This window comes from Malus sylvestris, chromosome 1, assembly GCF_916048215.2.
Source record: "Malus sylvestris chromosome 1, drMalSylv7.2, whole genome shotgun sequence".
In the NCBI taxonomy this organism is placed as follows: domain Eukaryota; kingdom Viridiplantae; phylum Streptophyta; class Magnoliopsida; order Rosales; family Rosaceae; genus Malus; species Malus sylvestris.
In genome coordinates, this window is record NC_062260.1 from 24,159,433 (window position 1) to 24,174,158 (window position 14,726).

At 38.3% G+C, this 14,726-nt stretch overlaps 2 protein-coding genes and 1 long non-coding RNA gene across 5 annotated transcripts; 1 reads left to right on the forward strand and 2 right to left on the reverse strand.

The window, feature by feature from the left end:
- Positions 1–31: 31 nt before the first annotated feature.
- LOC126620121 (peroxidase 4-like) lies at positions 32–14,342 on the reverse strand. 3 transcript variants are annotated; one of them, XM_050288613.1, is made up of 3 exons: positions 14,099–14,341; positions 1,150–1,341; positions 32–857 (listed from the first exon to the last, which is right to left on the reverse strand). In XM_050288613.1, exons 1-3 carry the CDS (start codon positions 14,306–14,308, stop codon positions 303–305), a joined length of 957 nt encoding a protein of 318 aa, XP_050144570.1. In that variant the 5' UTR covers positions 14,309–14,341; the 3' UTR covers positions 32–302. The 3 variants fall into 3 exon arrangements, with proteins under 3 accessions (XP_050144570.1, XP_050144563.1, XP_050144578.1); XM_050288606.1 differs by lacking the exon at positions 14,099–14,341 and adding an exon at positions 1,427–1,662; XM_050288621.1 differs by lacking the exons at positions 32–857; positions 1,150–1,341 and adding exons at positions 12,838–13,556; positions 13,821–14,012 and having other exon boundaries at positions 14,099–14,342.
- LOC126620162 (uncharacterized) lies at positions 3,589–4,727 on the reverse strand. The gene is made up of 2 exons (XR_007622254.1): positions 4,667–4,727; positions 3,589–3,805 (listed from the first exon to the last, which is right to left on the reverse strand). It is a non-coding gene; the product is annotated as an uncharacterized LOC126620162 (long non-coding RNA).
- On the forward strand, positions 10,420–12,610 carry LOC126620139 (uncharacterized). Its single transcript, XM_050288633.1, has 4 exons — positions 10,420–10,789; positions 11,150–11,285; positions 11,676–11,739; positions 12,187–12,610. Exons 1-4 carry the CDS (start codon positions 10,528–10,530, stop codon positions 12,313–12,315), a joined length of 591 nt encoding a protein of 196 aa, XP_050144590.1. The 5' UTR covers positions 10,420–10,527; the 3' UTR covers positions 12,316–12,610.
- Positions 14,343–14,726: the final 384 nt, after the last annotated feature.

Consider the following 14,726-nt stretch of genomic DNA (forward strand, 5'->3'; position numbering starts at 1 on the left):
CATTACAGCTCAAGTAGTTTTTGGACTCGAGTTTGAAATTCTCTCCCAATATCATTTGTATAAAAATAGATAAGTGTGGCAAAATTAAATAAAATTTAAACAGATTAACAAAAACCACAAATTTAAATGGAAAGTTCGATTTAGAATAACATTGATAATAAGTTTAACTGCCCACATTATGGTTTAGTCGCATTTCTCCCACTTATTTATTTTTATTTTTTTCTTGTCCAAACACATGAGTACTTTTATACAAATGAAAAGATTTTTGCACTCTATTTATCTTTCTATGAGCTCATAAAATTTTAGTTCACTTTTCTGCAATTAGTTCTGATTTCGCCCTGGCTTCCCGTAAGAGGACGGATGTTTCCCATTTTGACCATGGCCACGGCAAAGTGCTTGAAGAATGTCAATGTGTTATTTGCATAAATTTGAACCAGATTATCTGTAGAAGTTGTTCCGTTGAAGAGCTCCTGGTCTGAATGAAGAAGTCCCTTTTCTTTCAACAAATTCTTGTAGTACTTGTTATCAAAATGTGTTGGGGTCTGGAGGTCAAGGCTTGCAAGGTTGTCGTCATTTCCGCTTCTTGGGCAAATTCCCTGCAATGACTGGGCAAAGGTGGCGTCGATGGCGGAGTCGTTGTAGATGCGTGAGCGGAATGATGTGCATCTTGCAAGGCCAATTGTGTGAGAACCCGAAAGAGCGACCAAGTCCCTTATGGAGAGGCCTTGTGCAGAGAAGCTTGAAATTAAAACACTTATATTGGAAGTTGGTGAAGGAAGGAAGGTGTTGGCAGCACTTCTGCTAGCAGTGGTTGAATCTCTTCTTCCCAAACCAACTTTCCATGAAGGACCTCCCAACTGCAAATCCAAAAGTATTAATTTCCATGTAAAAATAGATGCCAATGGAGAAGATTTATGACAAATGTTAATTGAAATTTTAGATTTTGGAGGAAGAGATCAGGGAATATATGCACAAATGAACGAGTTAAAGACTTGAGAGACACTAAACAGACAATAAAGGATACTAAACCATATTGTTTATATATGGTTTCTTGTCTGTGTAGTGACGGTCAGTTCCATTTTTTATGAAATTTTTTGCAGCAAGTTCATTTTGTACATATTTCACAAGAAATTAAGATAGGTTACTTACATAAACTGTTGAGTCACGCGCAGCAAGAGCTAGAAGATCAGCACATGAGACTACTCCGGGGCATGCTTTCTCAAGCTTGGCTTTAATTTGATCAACAACTTCAAATCCTCTAATGGAGTTGTTGTTAGGAGCTGCTGTTTTCTCACCAACAAAGCTTGATGTATCGTCCAACAGCACCGACGCATCACAACCCTGAGATTAAACAAAGAAAGTAAGCCAACCCCTTAGTTAAGAATGGCTGAACACGAGCACAGTAAGTGAAGGTATATATACTTACGTTTACGAAGCAATCGTGGAAATGCAGACGGAGCAAGGAAGCTCCGACGCGCGTTTCGTTTTTTATGGCTGCTATAACTCCTTCTTGCACAATGGACAAAGCTTTTGGACATTTGGATTTGTAGAAATTTTGAGTGAGCTCGCAGTTGGATTCAAGAAATGCACCAGCAAAGACAAAGCTAAGTAGGAATAAGTGGTAATTGGAAGCCATGTTACACTTCTCTAGAGGCTTGTAGAAGATCACACACACATTCATATATAGGGGACAGATCCGTGACATCATTGTTTACACAACTTTTAGCACACGTTTTTGTGAGATCCACTTTGTAATGTACTTTCACAATCCGAACCGTCTATACTTTAAGTCTTCACTCAAAGATTATGCATACAAAAAATCACCCAAATCTGAAACCATATGAATGGAAGGTTAAGAGTTTAGGATTTTTTTTGTAGAACCGTATTGGTCTATTTTATTCACTAGAAATAAATGTCTTAATGGTTTTGATTTGTCTAATTTTTTGCAATGAACATCTATAAATGATGATCTAAAAGATAAACGATTTGGATCTTTAAAATAAATTACAGAATGAGCCCCACAAAAACGTGTCTAAAAAATATATAAAACAATGGTGTAACATATATATATTTGTCTGCCTTTATCAAGCTTGTTCGTTTCTCTTGAGTTGTGACTTGTGTGGTTATTAGGCTTGAAGATATATATATCTATGTACAGGAAGCCTTTAAGGGAAGAGATCCCTATTTTTTAAAATAAAATTGGGACACTCTTTTAACCGTTAGATTTGGCTTTAATGAAATTCTGTAGTTGAGATTCTGTGGCTTGTGATTTAATCTCAACCACAGAATTTCATTAAATCCAGATCTAACGGTTAAGAGGGTGTGCCTATTTTTTTTGAAAAATAGAGATTCTTATCCTTAAAGGGCCTGTCTATATATATATATATATATATATCTTCATGCCATATATCTTCATGCCTAATAACCACACAATAAGTCACAACTCAAGAGAAACCAACAAGCTTGATAAAGGCACTTGAGAAACCAACAAAGCTTGATGTATCGTCCAACCGCACCGACGCATCACAACCCTGAGATTAAACAAAGAAAGTAAGCCAACCCCTTCAGTTAAGAATGGCCGAACACGAGCACAGTAAGTGAAGGTATATATACTTACATTTACGAAGCAATCCTAGAAATGCAGAGGGAGCAAGGAAGCTCCGACGCGCGTCTCGTTTTTTATGGCTGCTATAACTCCTTGCACTAGACAATGCTTTTGGACATTTGGATTTGTAGAAATTTTGGGTGAGCTTGCAGTTGGATTCAAGAAATGCACCAGCGAAGACAAAGATAAGTAGGAATAAGTGGTAATTGGAAGCCATGTTACACTTCTTTATAGGCTAGTAGAAGATCACACACACATCCATATATAGGGGATGGATCCGTGACATCATCATTTTTTACACAACTTTTGGCACATGTTTTTGTGAGATCCACTTTATAATGTATTTCCACAATCCGAACCGTCTATATTTTAAGTCTTCCCTCAAAGATTATGCATACAAAAAATCACCCAAATCTGAAACCATATGATTGGTAGATTAAGAGTTTAGGATTTTTTTTGTAGAACCGTATTGGTCTATTGTATTCACTACACATGAATGTCTTAATGATTTTGATTTGTTTAATTTTTTTGCTATGAACATTTATAAATGATGATCTAAAAGATAAAAGATTTAGATCTTTAAAATAAATTACAGAATGAGCCCCATAAAAACGTGTCTAAAAAATATATAAAACAATGGTGTAATATATAGATTTGTGTGCCTTTATCAAGCTTGTTGGTTTCTCTTGACTCTTGAGCTGTGACTTGTGTGGTTATTAGGCATGAAGATATATAGGGTTTGTTATTGTCCACACTTTGTTAGTCCAATTTATTCTAATTTTTCTATACAAATCCAAATTATTGGACCACCTTTAGGCTTTGTTATTGTCCACACATTCCCCGTTAGTCCAATTTATGACTTTTCTAATTTTTCTATCCAAATTATTGGTCCACCTTTTGACACACCCCGATCCTAAGATCAGGGCGTGCTGGCCGCCACGTGAGCGTGACGTAACCATAAGTGCGATACGGAAGCAAGAAAATAAGAAATACGAAGGATTAATACCAACTACTAGCAGAAATATTCAACTAGCATACTAGAGCGAGTTATATAGTAAACACACAATTCAGAGCGAAGGTACTAGGTGCAGTCAAGTAGGACTATAAATAAAGTACAACACTCGCAGGTGAGTCCTACATGTAGAGTGTCTGTCAGAATGCCGAAAAGAACCTCGTGAGCCGCCAACTGCTAGCTAGAACCTGGAGGGGCGCAAAAACAAAATTGAGTGGGTCAGTAAAACCAAATCTTTCCAAAACATTTATTTAAAACACGTCTAACCCCTCACCGTAAAACCTATATACTTTCCCAGAAAAATAGCATATAATCCTATATATAACACCAAAAATTCAAATCACAATCCTTCAACGCTTTTCAGAAAGAATATACCATGTCATGCCATGCCACATGCCAAAATACAATATAAATGCATCAATATAAGTCAGGTGAAAATAATAAATCAACCGGAGACCCTACAATGGTACTGTACGGCTGATACCATAGCTTAATATTCCATCCAGCCGGAGTCACCAACGGTGACCTGTACGGCCTTGCCGGAGTCACCAATTGGGACCTGTAAAGCACCACGCTGCACATAAGTCGGAACTACATATAGTAGTCTGTACGACTAAGATGGTAAAATAATACACTCTAGTGCTCCTCTCATCAATGATCTGCGCATATAATCGAAAGTCACCTACTAGTCGGAACCACCTCAGTGGTCTGTATGACTAGCATGTCGGAACCCTCACATGGTCTGTACGACATGCACCTATTTGGATCCAAGATGAACGTGCGGTGCGGTGAATAATATGAGCACTAACATCAAGGTGCAGATTATGAGTTCTCAACACAATTTACATTATCGGTGATTCACATAATTTCCATAAAACTCACCTAGGCATCCACAACACCAATTTACACATATATCTATATGCATTAACATCATCCCGTAATGTTCATACTATGCATGCATGGCAATTGAAACTTACCTTCATATAAATTAAAGTTCTGGGAGAATTAATATTATATAGGTAATACGAAAAACAAAACTGCCCACTCACTGGTAAGTCGATGGGTCGTAACCCTCGTGACGTCCCTGGATGCGCTCGTCCTCAGGATAGGTGTCACCTCTATGCGAAACAACTATAAAAACGTTAATTAATGCACATAACCGATAATTCGAAATAACTTCTCGTACGGTGCTCAATTTGGGTATATGAATATACCACAATGACCTACTCGACGTCATGGACGTCGACAAATTTTTAGAATTAATTTTGGGCTTGTCATGCGCCCCCACGCGCCATGGGTGGCACGGACCTACGCGCCCCCACACGCGTCTCCTTCCTCAACCAGTCGCCGGACTGGTTTTTCCGGTGGCCGGATTCTGGGCATTTTTCGAATGCCTTGTTCTTCGTCATTTCTCAACCATTTTCTTCGTATTTTATATCAAAATGAAGCCCTAAACATGGAGTTTCACGTTACACTACTTTAAGGCTCTAAAAATCACGAAATCTCGCCGAAGAAATTCCAAGAAATCGGCCAACTTCGAACTACACGATCCCGACGTCCAAAACTTCCAAACGAACGTCCCCGAGCTTCCTTAGGACCTCACTAAGCTCACTGTGAGCTTAGAATTCCCTGAAAATCAACATAACACGATTGCATGAACAGTGACATAAAACTGGGGTTCGGGTTTCACGTGATTTCGAAGGTTTCACGTCCTAAAACTAGCATCATTCAACTCAGGACGACGAAAGGATGAAGAACCATACCTTTTTAGCTTCGATCCATGAAAGTTCGAAGGAATTTGCTCTCGCCCGTACGGTTCGAGAGTGAGAGGGTGAGAGAGAGTCGTGAGGGAAGAGAGAGAGACACGGGGGAGGAAGAGAGATGAAGGAAGTGTGTGTGTGTGTGTGATCCATCACAATCCTCACCATCCATTCAACTTCATCCCTAACCACACAATTCACAAACTCATTTAATCCAACTTAATAATTTTTATAAAATCTTATGAAATAATTGTATTTAGCCCAAAAGATATGTCACACACACACATACCTTAATACCCGTCAAGGGTAATTCCGTCATTTCACGTCCCTGATATGAAAATCTCGGGACGGGCTGTGACACCTTTAGGCTTTGTTATTGTCCCCGTTAGTAGGGGTGGGTTCAAAAAACCGAAAACCGAAAAAAACCGAAAACCAAACCGAACCGAAACCGAAAAAACCAAACTGAATGAAAAAACCGAACCGAATTGAATTCTTTTGGTTCGGTTCGGTTTTAGTGATTTAGAAACCGAACCAAACCGAACCGAACCGAATTAATTAAATTAATTTTTTTTATTTAATTATTTGTTTTGGGTATTATTTTCTAAACCCAATTTGTAGGTTAAAATGTGCTAAACCCAATGTGTTGCCAAACTTTAAGCTCAAAATATTAAAAAAAAGGCCTATAAAAACTCTAAACCCTAACCTATTATTTCTCCCCCATATAAGGTTCTGAAACCAAACCTCCTCATGAAGTACCTATATCCATCTCCATAGCATTGTCTACTTCTACCCCAGCTTTCTTTTCCAAATCTACTCTCATATAACATGTAACAGAATCCATAAACATTTATTTCGGATAGATTACTTGGGTAATTTGTTATGGAAAAGAATCCAACACACACTAAATAAATCCACCCACGCATTACTTTTACTAATCAAGTTGTCAACATGCAGTTACAAGCAAACAACCCTGATCTTTGAACAACATCATACAATTTAACTTTTCTAAGTCATTTGTACGATTTTTGTGTTGTGAGGTTGTTAGTTTGGACTTTGGAAGACTTGATTGATGATTTTAGTTGAACTTTAAATGTTTATTTTCATTGTCTTTGATTCTAATTAGGATGCGTATGTTATGATTGTATTGGATATGTTAAAATTTAAAATTTCAATGTTTTTCATTTTTTGAAAAACAAAAAAAACAAAAAACCGAAACCGAACAAAAAAAAACCGAAAAAAAAATGAACCGAACCGAAATTTCGGTTTGGTTTCGGTTTTGGCAAAAAACTGAACCGATTTAAACCGAACCCACCCCTACCCGTTAGTCCAATTTATGTCTTTTAGCTCAAGGAAGGGCCCCTGCAGATTGTAATGTCCCTCTTTTGAGAAACCTGTAGTTGCAGAGTCATATAGAGGTTCCATCACGCATGCATGCATCAAGAAAGAGAGGCTTTATCGCAGCGCTATGCCAAAGTTCGGCACTACGTACTAGAGAAATAGTTGTCTTAATTCAATCCTTCTCCAACTACTCTCCAAAAAAATGTGCAGTTTCCCATATAAAGCCGGCTAAAGTTCTTTTTAGGACCCAATATATATCGTAGAAGATTTGTAGCATATTTTGGGATTGTTCCAATCTTTTGGGCATCGATTTTCTATACAAATTAACCGGTTATACAAGTACTATATCCCTATCTTGTAAAACCGACTTGTAGTGTTGAAAGTGTTAATCTAACATTCTAATACGACATCAGAACAAAAGTCTCTCCCTCAAAGATATGCTTATTACCAACGCTTTTACTTTATGACTTTATTCCAATAATATTTTGGGAATGCCCAACCCAATTTATGAGTACCTCATTGACGAGCCCAAATGAACTCTCCCATCGCTGTGTCGTTATTGAATTTTAACTAAAGCCCATATGCCAAGTGGAAAAGTCACAGATGAATCTGATGGCCTGTTCATTCTGCCATTTGAGATATATTCTCCTGTTTTTCTTTGTTTGCCAGAATTTGAAAGGCAAAAGGAGCAGCTTTTTCCCCTTTCTTTTCTCGTTTGTTTTATCTTTTATGATAGTGCAGCTGCACGATACAATATTGCTCGAAGTTGACCAAATCATTCATTCGTGTATATATATGTTCACTTCATTATCTAATCCTAGGGTCCATCTAGCTAAAGCTAGTAAAGCTAGCCAATTATATCTTTGCACCATTTTGGCATTTTCCTCAGCGATCGAATACGAGATATAAAGATTCCAAATTCATATGGGACTGACTGTATGCTTAGTTGCGTGCGATTTCTCAAGTCAAATTGTCTCCAACTGCATGCATGCGTGAATGTTTATCTAAACCCTAACCCTAAGAGTCTCATTTCGTTTCGACAACTCTCGATTAAATTGAATGCTTTATGTGCTTTTGTTTCACATAAACTTCTGTTGTTTTTGGTTTGTTCGTACGTTTTTGTAATTACATGAATATAACGAAAGATGGATACAAAAATGGCTGGACGTGCAGCTATTGCAGTATTGACCTTGTCGTTGTTGTTGTTGCGGGTTCGAACAGCGATGTTGGACCAATTTCAATAGGTTGCCCTATTATTGCGACGAATCTGCGCAATTTGCAAATGTTCCATGCAGCGCCCGACTTGGCAATAGATCATCATTTTCACCCATAAAACTTGATATATATACTTCAAACAAAATAAAAAATAAAACAGCATATTATCTTGTATAACTTATGTGGAGCCCAAAATAATCACAAGACGACACATGAATCTTTGGATGAAAAATGACAAAAATACCCATGAGGCATATCGGGATTCCTACGCCTGAGCAGCGGACAATCATCCGTCAACCAAGTCAAAAATGTCCAAAATAAGTAACAATTCAAAGCCTATTTCATCCATCCTCATCCAATCCTCTCCATAAGGTAACTCCCAAATCTTCCATTTTTTTTTTATATTGATTAGCTACCTATTCTATTAATTAGCTAATTGATTAGGTAATTATTCCATAACTCCCAATTAAACACAAATCAAGAACCTAGCCCACAAAGGGAGCTAGGTGGCCGGTCCTCTCTGACCCAAGGAGGCCGGCCACTCTCCTATTTAAACCCTATCATTCTCCTCAAAGTTTACTTCCAATTCTCTTGCTAGAATTCTCTAAATTCTCCAAACACTTTTCCTTCAAAATTCTAACTTTGACATTGGAGGTTCTTCGGCCAAAGCCCCCCCCAATTCATCATGGGCGTGTGAGGCTCTTAGCCTTGACCTAAGGTGTTATTTGTTTTGTAGGTGCAATTTTGTCCAAGAGAAAGGATGAAGAAATTTTCATCCATAACTTATACTATTTTGTATAACTTGCTAGAAGGAATTAATCCAATGGGTAGGAATCAAGGAATTGAACCTTTTATAGAAGGGAGAATGAGGCATGAATGATTGCACAATTGGCAATAGGTTCACGAGCTAGATGACTGTTGATTTATGCATGAATAGTGGTCTGTCTGAATGATTAATATTTTGACTGTTGTAGAGTAATTATAGGGATGACGACACTGTGGATAAATATAGTACCTTGTCGGCTTACTGTTGAACTTGTAAGTGGAATGATTATTGGCACAACAACTGCACCGTAGATGAATAGTACTTAATCGGATTATTGTTTGATTTTCTGACCTGGATGAATAGTGGTCCCCAAAATCAATTTTAAATTGTGGTTAATTTACTCATAAGGGTCTTAACTGTCTTGACAATCTTCCCATCTAAACTTCTGCTCTTCTTTTAGTAGTTCAGTTTTAACTGTAGTGGCCAGCTTCTGGGAGGAACAATGTGTCCTACTGTTGGCGTAGTATTTTTGCAGCTAGGCAAATTATCAAATCAGGGTCCCGTTGGCTGATTAGTTCTGCAGTTTCACCAGTAGTGAGGTGGATCAAACCTCCATCTGGTTATTTGAAAATCCATGTTGTTGGCGCATGGTGTGAAGATAGCAGGATGGGGGGGTGTTGGCATCATTATTCGTGATGATAAGGGTTCGTTTGTGGCTGCCAGTGCCATTCGGTTTCGTTTTGTGTTCTTTCCCCTTCAAGCGGAAGCTTTGGCTGCTTGGGAAGGCTTGTCGTTGGCGATGGAAAGAGGTTTTAATGCTTCCTTTTTTAGTGTGATCCCTAGGTCCTGAAAGCCCTGCTTGAGAGCTCTCTGAATATTTCCAACTTGGGGCATATTATCGAAGACTCTAAGGCTTCCCTTTTCAGGATTACTGGAGCTTCAGTTGCCCATATCCGTCGCCAAGGCAATGGTACTGCTCACCGCCTTGCCTGCTCTGCTCTCCGTATGGATGGAACCTCATGCTCCTGGTTTGAAGAACCTCCCCCCTCGATTTTATTATTAATTTACTTGCTGCTGATTGTCTTGGAGGCGGCCTCTTCTGCCGGCCTTACTTGTAACTGTTTCTTCTTTATCAATGAAATTTATCCTACAGTTGCTTTCAAAAAAATAAAAAATCATTTAATCACGTGGTGCAATTTAATTGGATGTGTGAGTTCACATGTATCACATCAACACATTGACATGTTATCGTACATCATTCAAACAAAAGAACCGCAATAAACGGAGTTATTCAAATTTAAGAATGATATTGATCAATTCTGAATTCAAGTCAATTTCAGAGACCATTAAAACAAAAACCTCAAAAAAACAAATTATTTCCAAACCGTTCGGCTCGGTTTGGTATTCGGCTATGCTCGGTTCTTTTTAAGGAAAACTAATGAAAATGACTTGAAAACTTTAAGTTTTAATGATAAGGACAGTACCGGATGTTTTTCGTTAAAATTCTTATTTTTTTATTCAATAGACCCAAAGACACCAACCTCTACTCAGTTTCTCAAAGGGAAATAACTTGGGCCCAGTTTTATAATAGGCCAACCCAACCTAGATTAGGCCTAAAACACGGAGCTCTCGCTGCTCGTAAGTCGTAACTCGGTAAAGAAAAACGACGAACCATCCAGATTCGAGATTCCAGATTTCACTTCACGCTTCTCTCTCTCTCTCTCTCTCGCTAAATTATTTCTCCCGCCACACTCTTTTGCGCTCACAACTCACTGACTTTCATTCATATATAAAGAAGTAAGCAAATTATGAAGTAGAAAAAAATAAAGAAATGGAAGCTGAGCCATCGAGAAGAAGACTGAGGTCCCGAAACCCTCTCTCGGATTGCACCAACACCATTTCCTCCACCACCACCACCGCCGGCTCTTGTCAGTCCTCGTCCGCCTCCACCCCCGCGCTCAAACGCCAGAATCCCAAGCTCGCCTCCGTCACTAGTAACCTCCTCTCCGCTTTAACCCCTAAACCCTCTGCAGTCCCGCCGCCGATTCCGTCCACTCCTCCTCGTCCTCCTCCCGTCTCGTCCTCTGCTTCTGGTAATTTCTCTGCTCCGGATTTGGGTTTCTTCGTTTTCTTGGTTGGTTTGGGCTGCGGTTTCTGTTTGTTCTGGTTTTGATTTCAATTTGGGAATCTAGGGTTTTCTATGCGCTTTGTAAATTTTCTACTGTAAATTAGTGGAAACTCTAGAAGAACAACAGTTCGCTTGGAATCTGTTTGTTTCGAATGTTAATTGTAGCCTGAATCTGCTGGTATTAGTTGAATTTGTTGCTCTGTGTTCGCAATTGAGTGCATATTTTGAGTTGAACTTGATGCTATTCTTACACTCGGCTGTGCATTTTCTTTTAGAATCTAAGTGGTTTGAGACCTTATTGGTATATTGTGGTTTTCGAGTTTAGGTACCAGCGATCGTGAGGCTCTTGAACCTTGTTCAGTGTATACTCGAAGACAGACTGCAGTAAAAAGGAAGGGTAAAGGGAAGGAAAATGCTGGATCCTGGAGTTGTCCTCCTGCACCAAAGACCCGGAATGCTAGGTAAGTGTCTAATTCCCGTGTAGTGCTATGGATTGTTAAAGTAATGGGAGGAAACGACGTCATTGCTTGGAGTTTTCAAAAGTTAGATGCCTTGCTGTAAGAGGTTATTCATCAAACATTGTAGGTTGTTAGTACAAGAATATGATAAGATATTCATTTTGAGAGCAATGCAACACCAACCAAGCCTTTTCCCACTAAGTCGGTCGGCTATATGAATATCCGTTATCCCACTTGAGTGATCTGCTGAGACTACTGTAACGCCGTGCTGTTTCTTGAATGAGAATGCTCTAAATACGCTTTTTCCTTTGTCACGCTTCTATTTGATATTCTATTTGTATTGGGTATTGTTAAAGCTAATGCTTCTGTGTGTCTTCCTCCCATTCAAAATAGGAAACAGACAAAGGAAAGCGGACACAACAGTGCATCCAAGGAATCAATGGCTCCTCACAAAAAGGTTTGTTAACGTTTATGGTAACCTTCCCGTTGTTTTGTGTAGAAACTGCTAGTTTTTATCTGACTTGGGGTCTGGTTCTTACAATAAATTGATCAGTTCTGTTGTGCTTTCGTATCAGTCCAAAACAAAATTATTCTATCACAGTTAGAATTTCTATATATCCACAACATGGTTCTGTATTGACACCCAAAGAGCATGTCTATGGCAAGATTCGTTCTTCACTGTCCACTTAATACTATATGGTCTGTTTATCGTTTCACTTGTTTAAACAATCCTCAAACTTATAAGGGACCTTTAGTTTGTTCTAGCAGGTTTTATGTTTGTTGAAACGAGTTCTTGTTATTTTCCTATCTGTACAGCCTGTGGTGAAATAAGTTAAGTTCCATTTTACAATAAGGTCTGGGTTTATAGTTATTCACTTTTAATTTGTGTGTGATATTTCTACAGAAGCAGCGTGCAGTACCAGCTTCGGAGAAGCAGAGAGCTTACTTTGAAGAGATTGAGGAGAAGAGAAAATACTTCGCAGAGATCGATGCATTTGAACTGTCAGAAGAGGAAGTTGATTCAGTTGATTAGAGTAAATGGAAGAACTATATAGTGCATCGTATAGAAAAAGCAAGGGAGCCAAAACCCGTTGCGTTCTCTGTGTAGTCACAATAGTGTGCAATCGACTAATTCTGATGTAACTACCACCGCTCGCCAATTTACATCGATGTAAGTCCTTGATAGTTAAAACACTTTTATCTCTGTGTACAGTCAACTCGAGAAGTAGAGATGAAGGTTAAGCAAGTAAATGAAAGAAAGTATGAGAAAGTGTAAAAGTTTCCTGAAGTAATGGAATAATCACTCGGGGTCCCTGTTTACCCTCTTTCTCTCTTAACCTACTATATTTTGTATCGGATTTGATTTGATTTGATTGTGTAACTGGAAGCATATCTGTTAAATGTGTAGTGACATATTTGGGGCATTATAGCTCAAGTAGTTTTTGGACTCTGAGTTTGAAATTCTCTTCCAATATCATTTGTATAAAAATAGTATAAAAATAGATAAGTGTGGCAAAATTAAATAAAATTTAAACAGATTAACAAAAACCACAAATTTAAATGGAAAGTTCGATTTAGAATAACATCGATAATAAGTTTAATTGCCCACATTATGGTTTAGTTGCATTTCTCCTACTTTTTTTTTGTCCAAACACGAGTACTTTTATACCAATGAAAAGATTTTTGCAATCTATTCTCTTTCTATGATTTCATAAAATTTTAGTTCACTTTTCTGCAATTAGTTCTGATTTCACCTTGACTTCCAGTAAGAGGATCGATGTTTCCCATTTTGACCATGGCCACGGCAAAGTGCTTGAAGAATGTCAATGTGTTATTTGCATAAATTTGAACCAGTTTATCAGTAGAAGTTGTTCCGTTGAAGAGCTCCTGGTCTGAATGAAGAAGTCCCTTTTCTTTCAACAAATTCTTGTAGTACTTGTTATCAAAATGTGTTGGGGTCTGCAGGTCAAGGCTTGCAAGGTTGTTGTCATTTCCGCTTCTTGGGCAAATTCCCTGCAATGACTGGGCAAAGGTGGCGTCGATGGCGGAGTCGTTGTAGATGCGTGAGCGGAATGATGTGCATCTTGCAAGGCCAATTGTGTGAGAACCCGAAAGAGCGACCAAGTCCCTTATGGAGAGGCCTTGTGCAGAGAAGCTTGAAATTAAAGCACTTATATTGGAAGTTGGTGGAGGAATGGAGGTGTTGGCAGCACTTCTGCTAGCAGTGGTTGAATCTCTTCTTCCCAAACTAACTTTCCATGAAGGACCTCCCAACTGCAAATCCAAAAGTATTAATTTCCATGTAAAAATAGATGCCAATGGAGAAGATGATTTATGACAACGTTAATTGAAATTTGAGATTTTGGAGGAAGAGATTAAGTAAATATACGCAGAAATGAACAAGTTATAAACTTGAGAGACACTAAACAGACAATAAAGGATACTAAACCATATTATTTATATATGGTTTCTTGTCTGTATAGTGACGGTTAGTTCATTTTGTACATATTTCACAAGAAATTAAGATAGGTTACTTACATAAACTGTTGAGTCGCGCGCAGCAAGAGCTAGAAGATCAGCACATGAGACTACTCCGGGGCATGCTTTCTCAAGCTTTGCTTTAATTTGATCAACAACTTCAAATCCTCTAATGGAGTTGTTGTTAGGAGCTGCTGTTTTCTCACCAACAAAGCTTGATGTATCGTCCAACAGCACCGACGCATCACAACCCTGAGATTAAACAAAGAAAGTAAGCCAACCCCTTCAGTTGAGAATGGCTGAACACGAGCACAGTAAGTGAAGGTATATATACTTACATTTACGAAGCAATCGTGGAAATGCAGACGGAGCAAGGAAGCTCCGATGCGCGTTTCGTTTTTTATGGCTGCTATAACTCCTTCTTGCACAATGGACAATGCTTTTGGACATTTAGATTTGTAGAAATTTTGAGTGAGCTTGCAGTTGGATTCAAGAAATGCACCAGCAAAGACAAAGATAAGTAGGAATAAGTGGTAATTGGAAGCCATGTTACACTTCTCTCTAGGCTAGTAGAGAAGATCACACACACATTCATATATAGGGGACGGATCCGTGACATCATCATTTTTTACACAACTTTTGGCACACGTTTTTGTGAGATCCACTTTGTAATGTATTTCCACAATCCAAACCGTCTATATTTTAAGTCTTCCTTCAAAGATTATGCATACAAAAAATCATCCAAATCTGAAACCGTATGATTGGTAGATTAAGAGCTCGTTTGGATGTGTTTTTAAAATGACTGAAAGCATTTTTGATGAAAATGTTTTTGGAACCAATCTTTAGTAGAAATGCAAGTAAATTCTGGAAAAACACTTCCTGGAAGAAGCACATATTGGAATCAAAAAATATTTTCTCTAAAAGTGATTTCAGTCATTTTAAAAGCATATCCAAACGAGCCCTAAG

Excerpts from the sequence above, each read along its gene's own strand:
- LOC126620139 (XM_050288633.1), top strand. The coding sequence starts at position 10,528 with ATGGAAGCTGAGCCATCGAGAAGAAGACTGAGGTCCCGAAACCCTCTC. Across the intron at positions 11,286-11,675 it reads CCAAAGACCCGGAATGCTAG|GAAACAGACAAAGGAAAGCG; the intron begins GTAAGTGTCTAA and ends CATTCAAAATAG. Across the intron at positions 11,740-12,186 it reads CAATGGCTCCTCACAAAAAG|AAGCAGCGTGCAGTACCAGC; the intron begins GTTTGTTAACGT and ends ATATTTCTACAG.
- LOC126620121 (XM_050288613.1), bottom strand. The coding sequence starts at position 14,308 with ATGGCTTCCAATTACCACTTATTCCTACTTATCTTTGTCTTTGCTGGT. Across the intron at positions 1,342-14,098 it reads TCCACGATTGCTTCGTAAAT|GGTTGTGATGCGTCGGTGCT; the intron begins GTAAGTATATAT and ends GTTTAATCTCAG. Across the intron at positions 858-1,149 it reads CGCGTGACTCAACAGTTTAT|TTGGGAGGTCCTTCATGGAA; the intron begins GTAAGTAACCTA and ends TTGGATTTGCAG.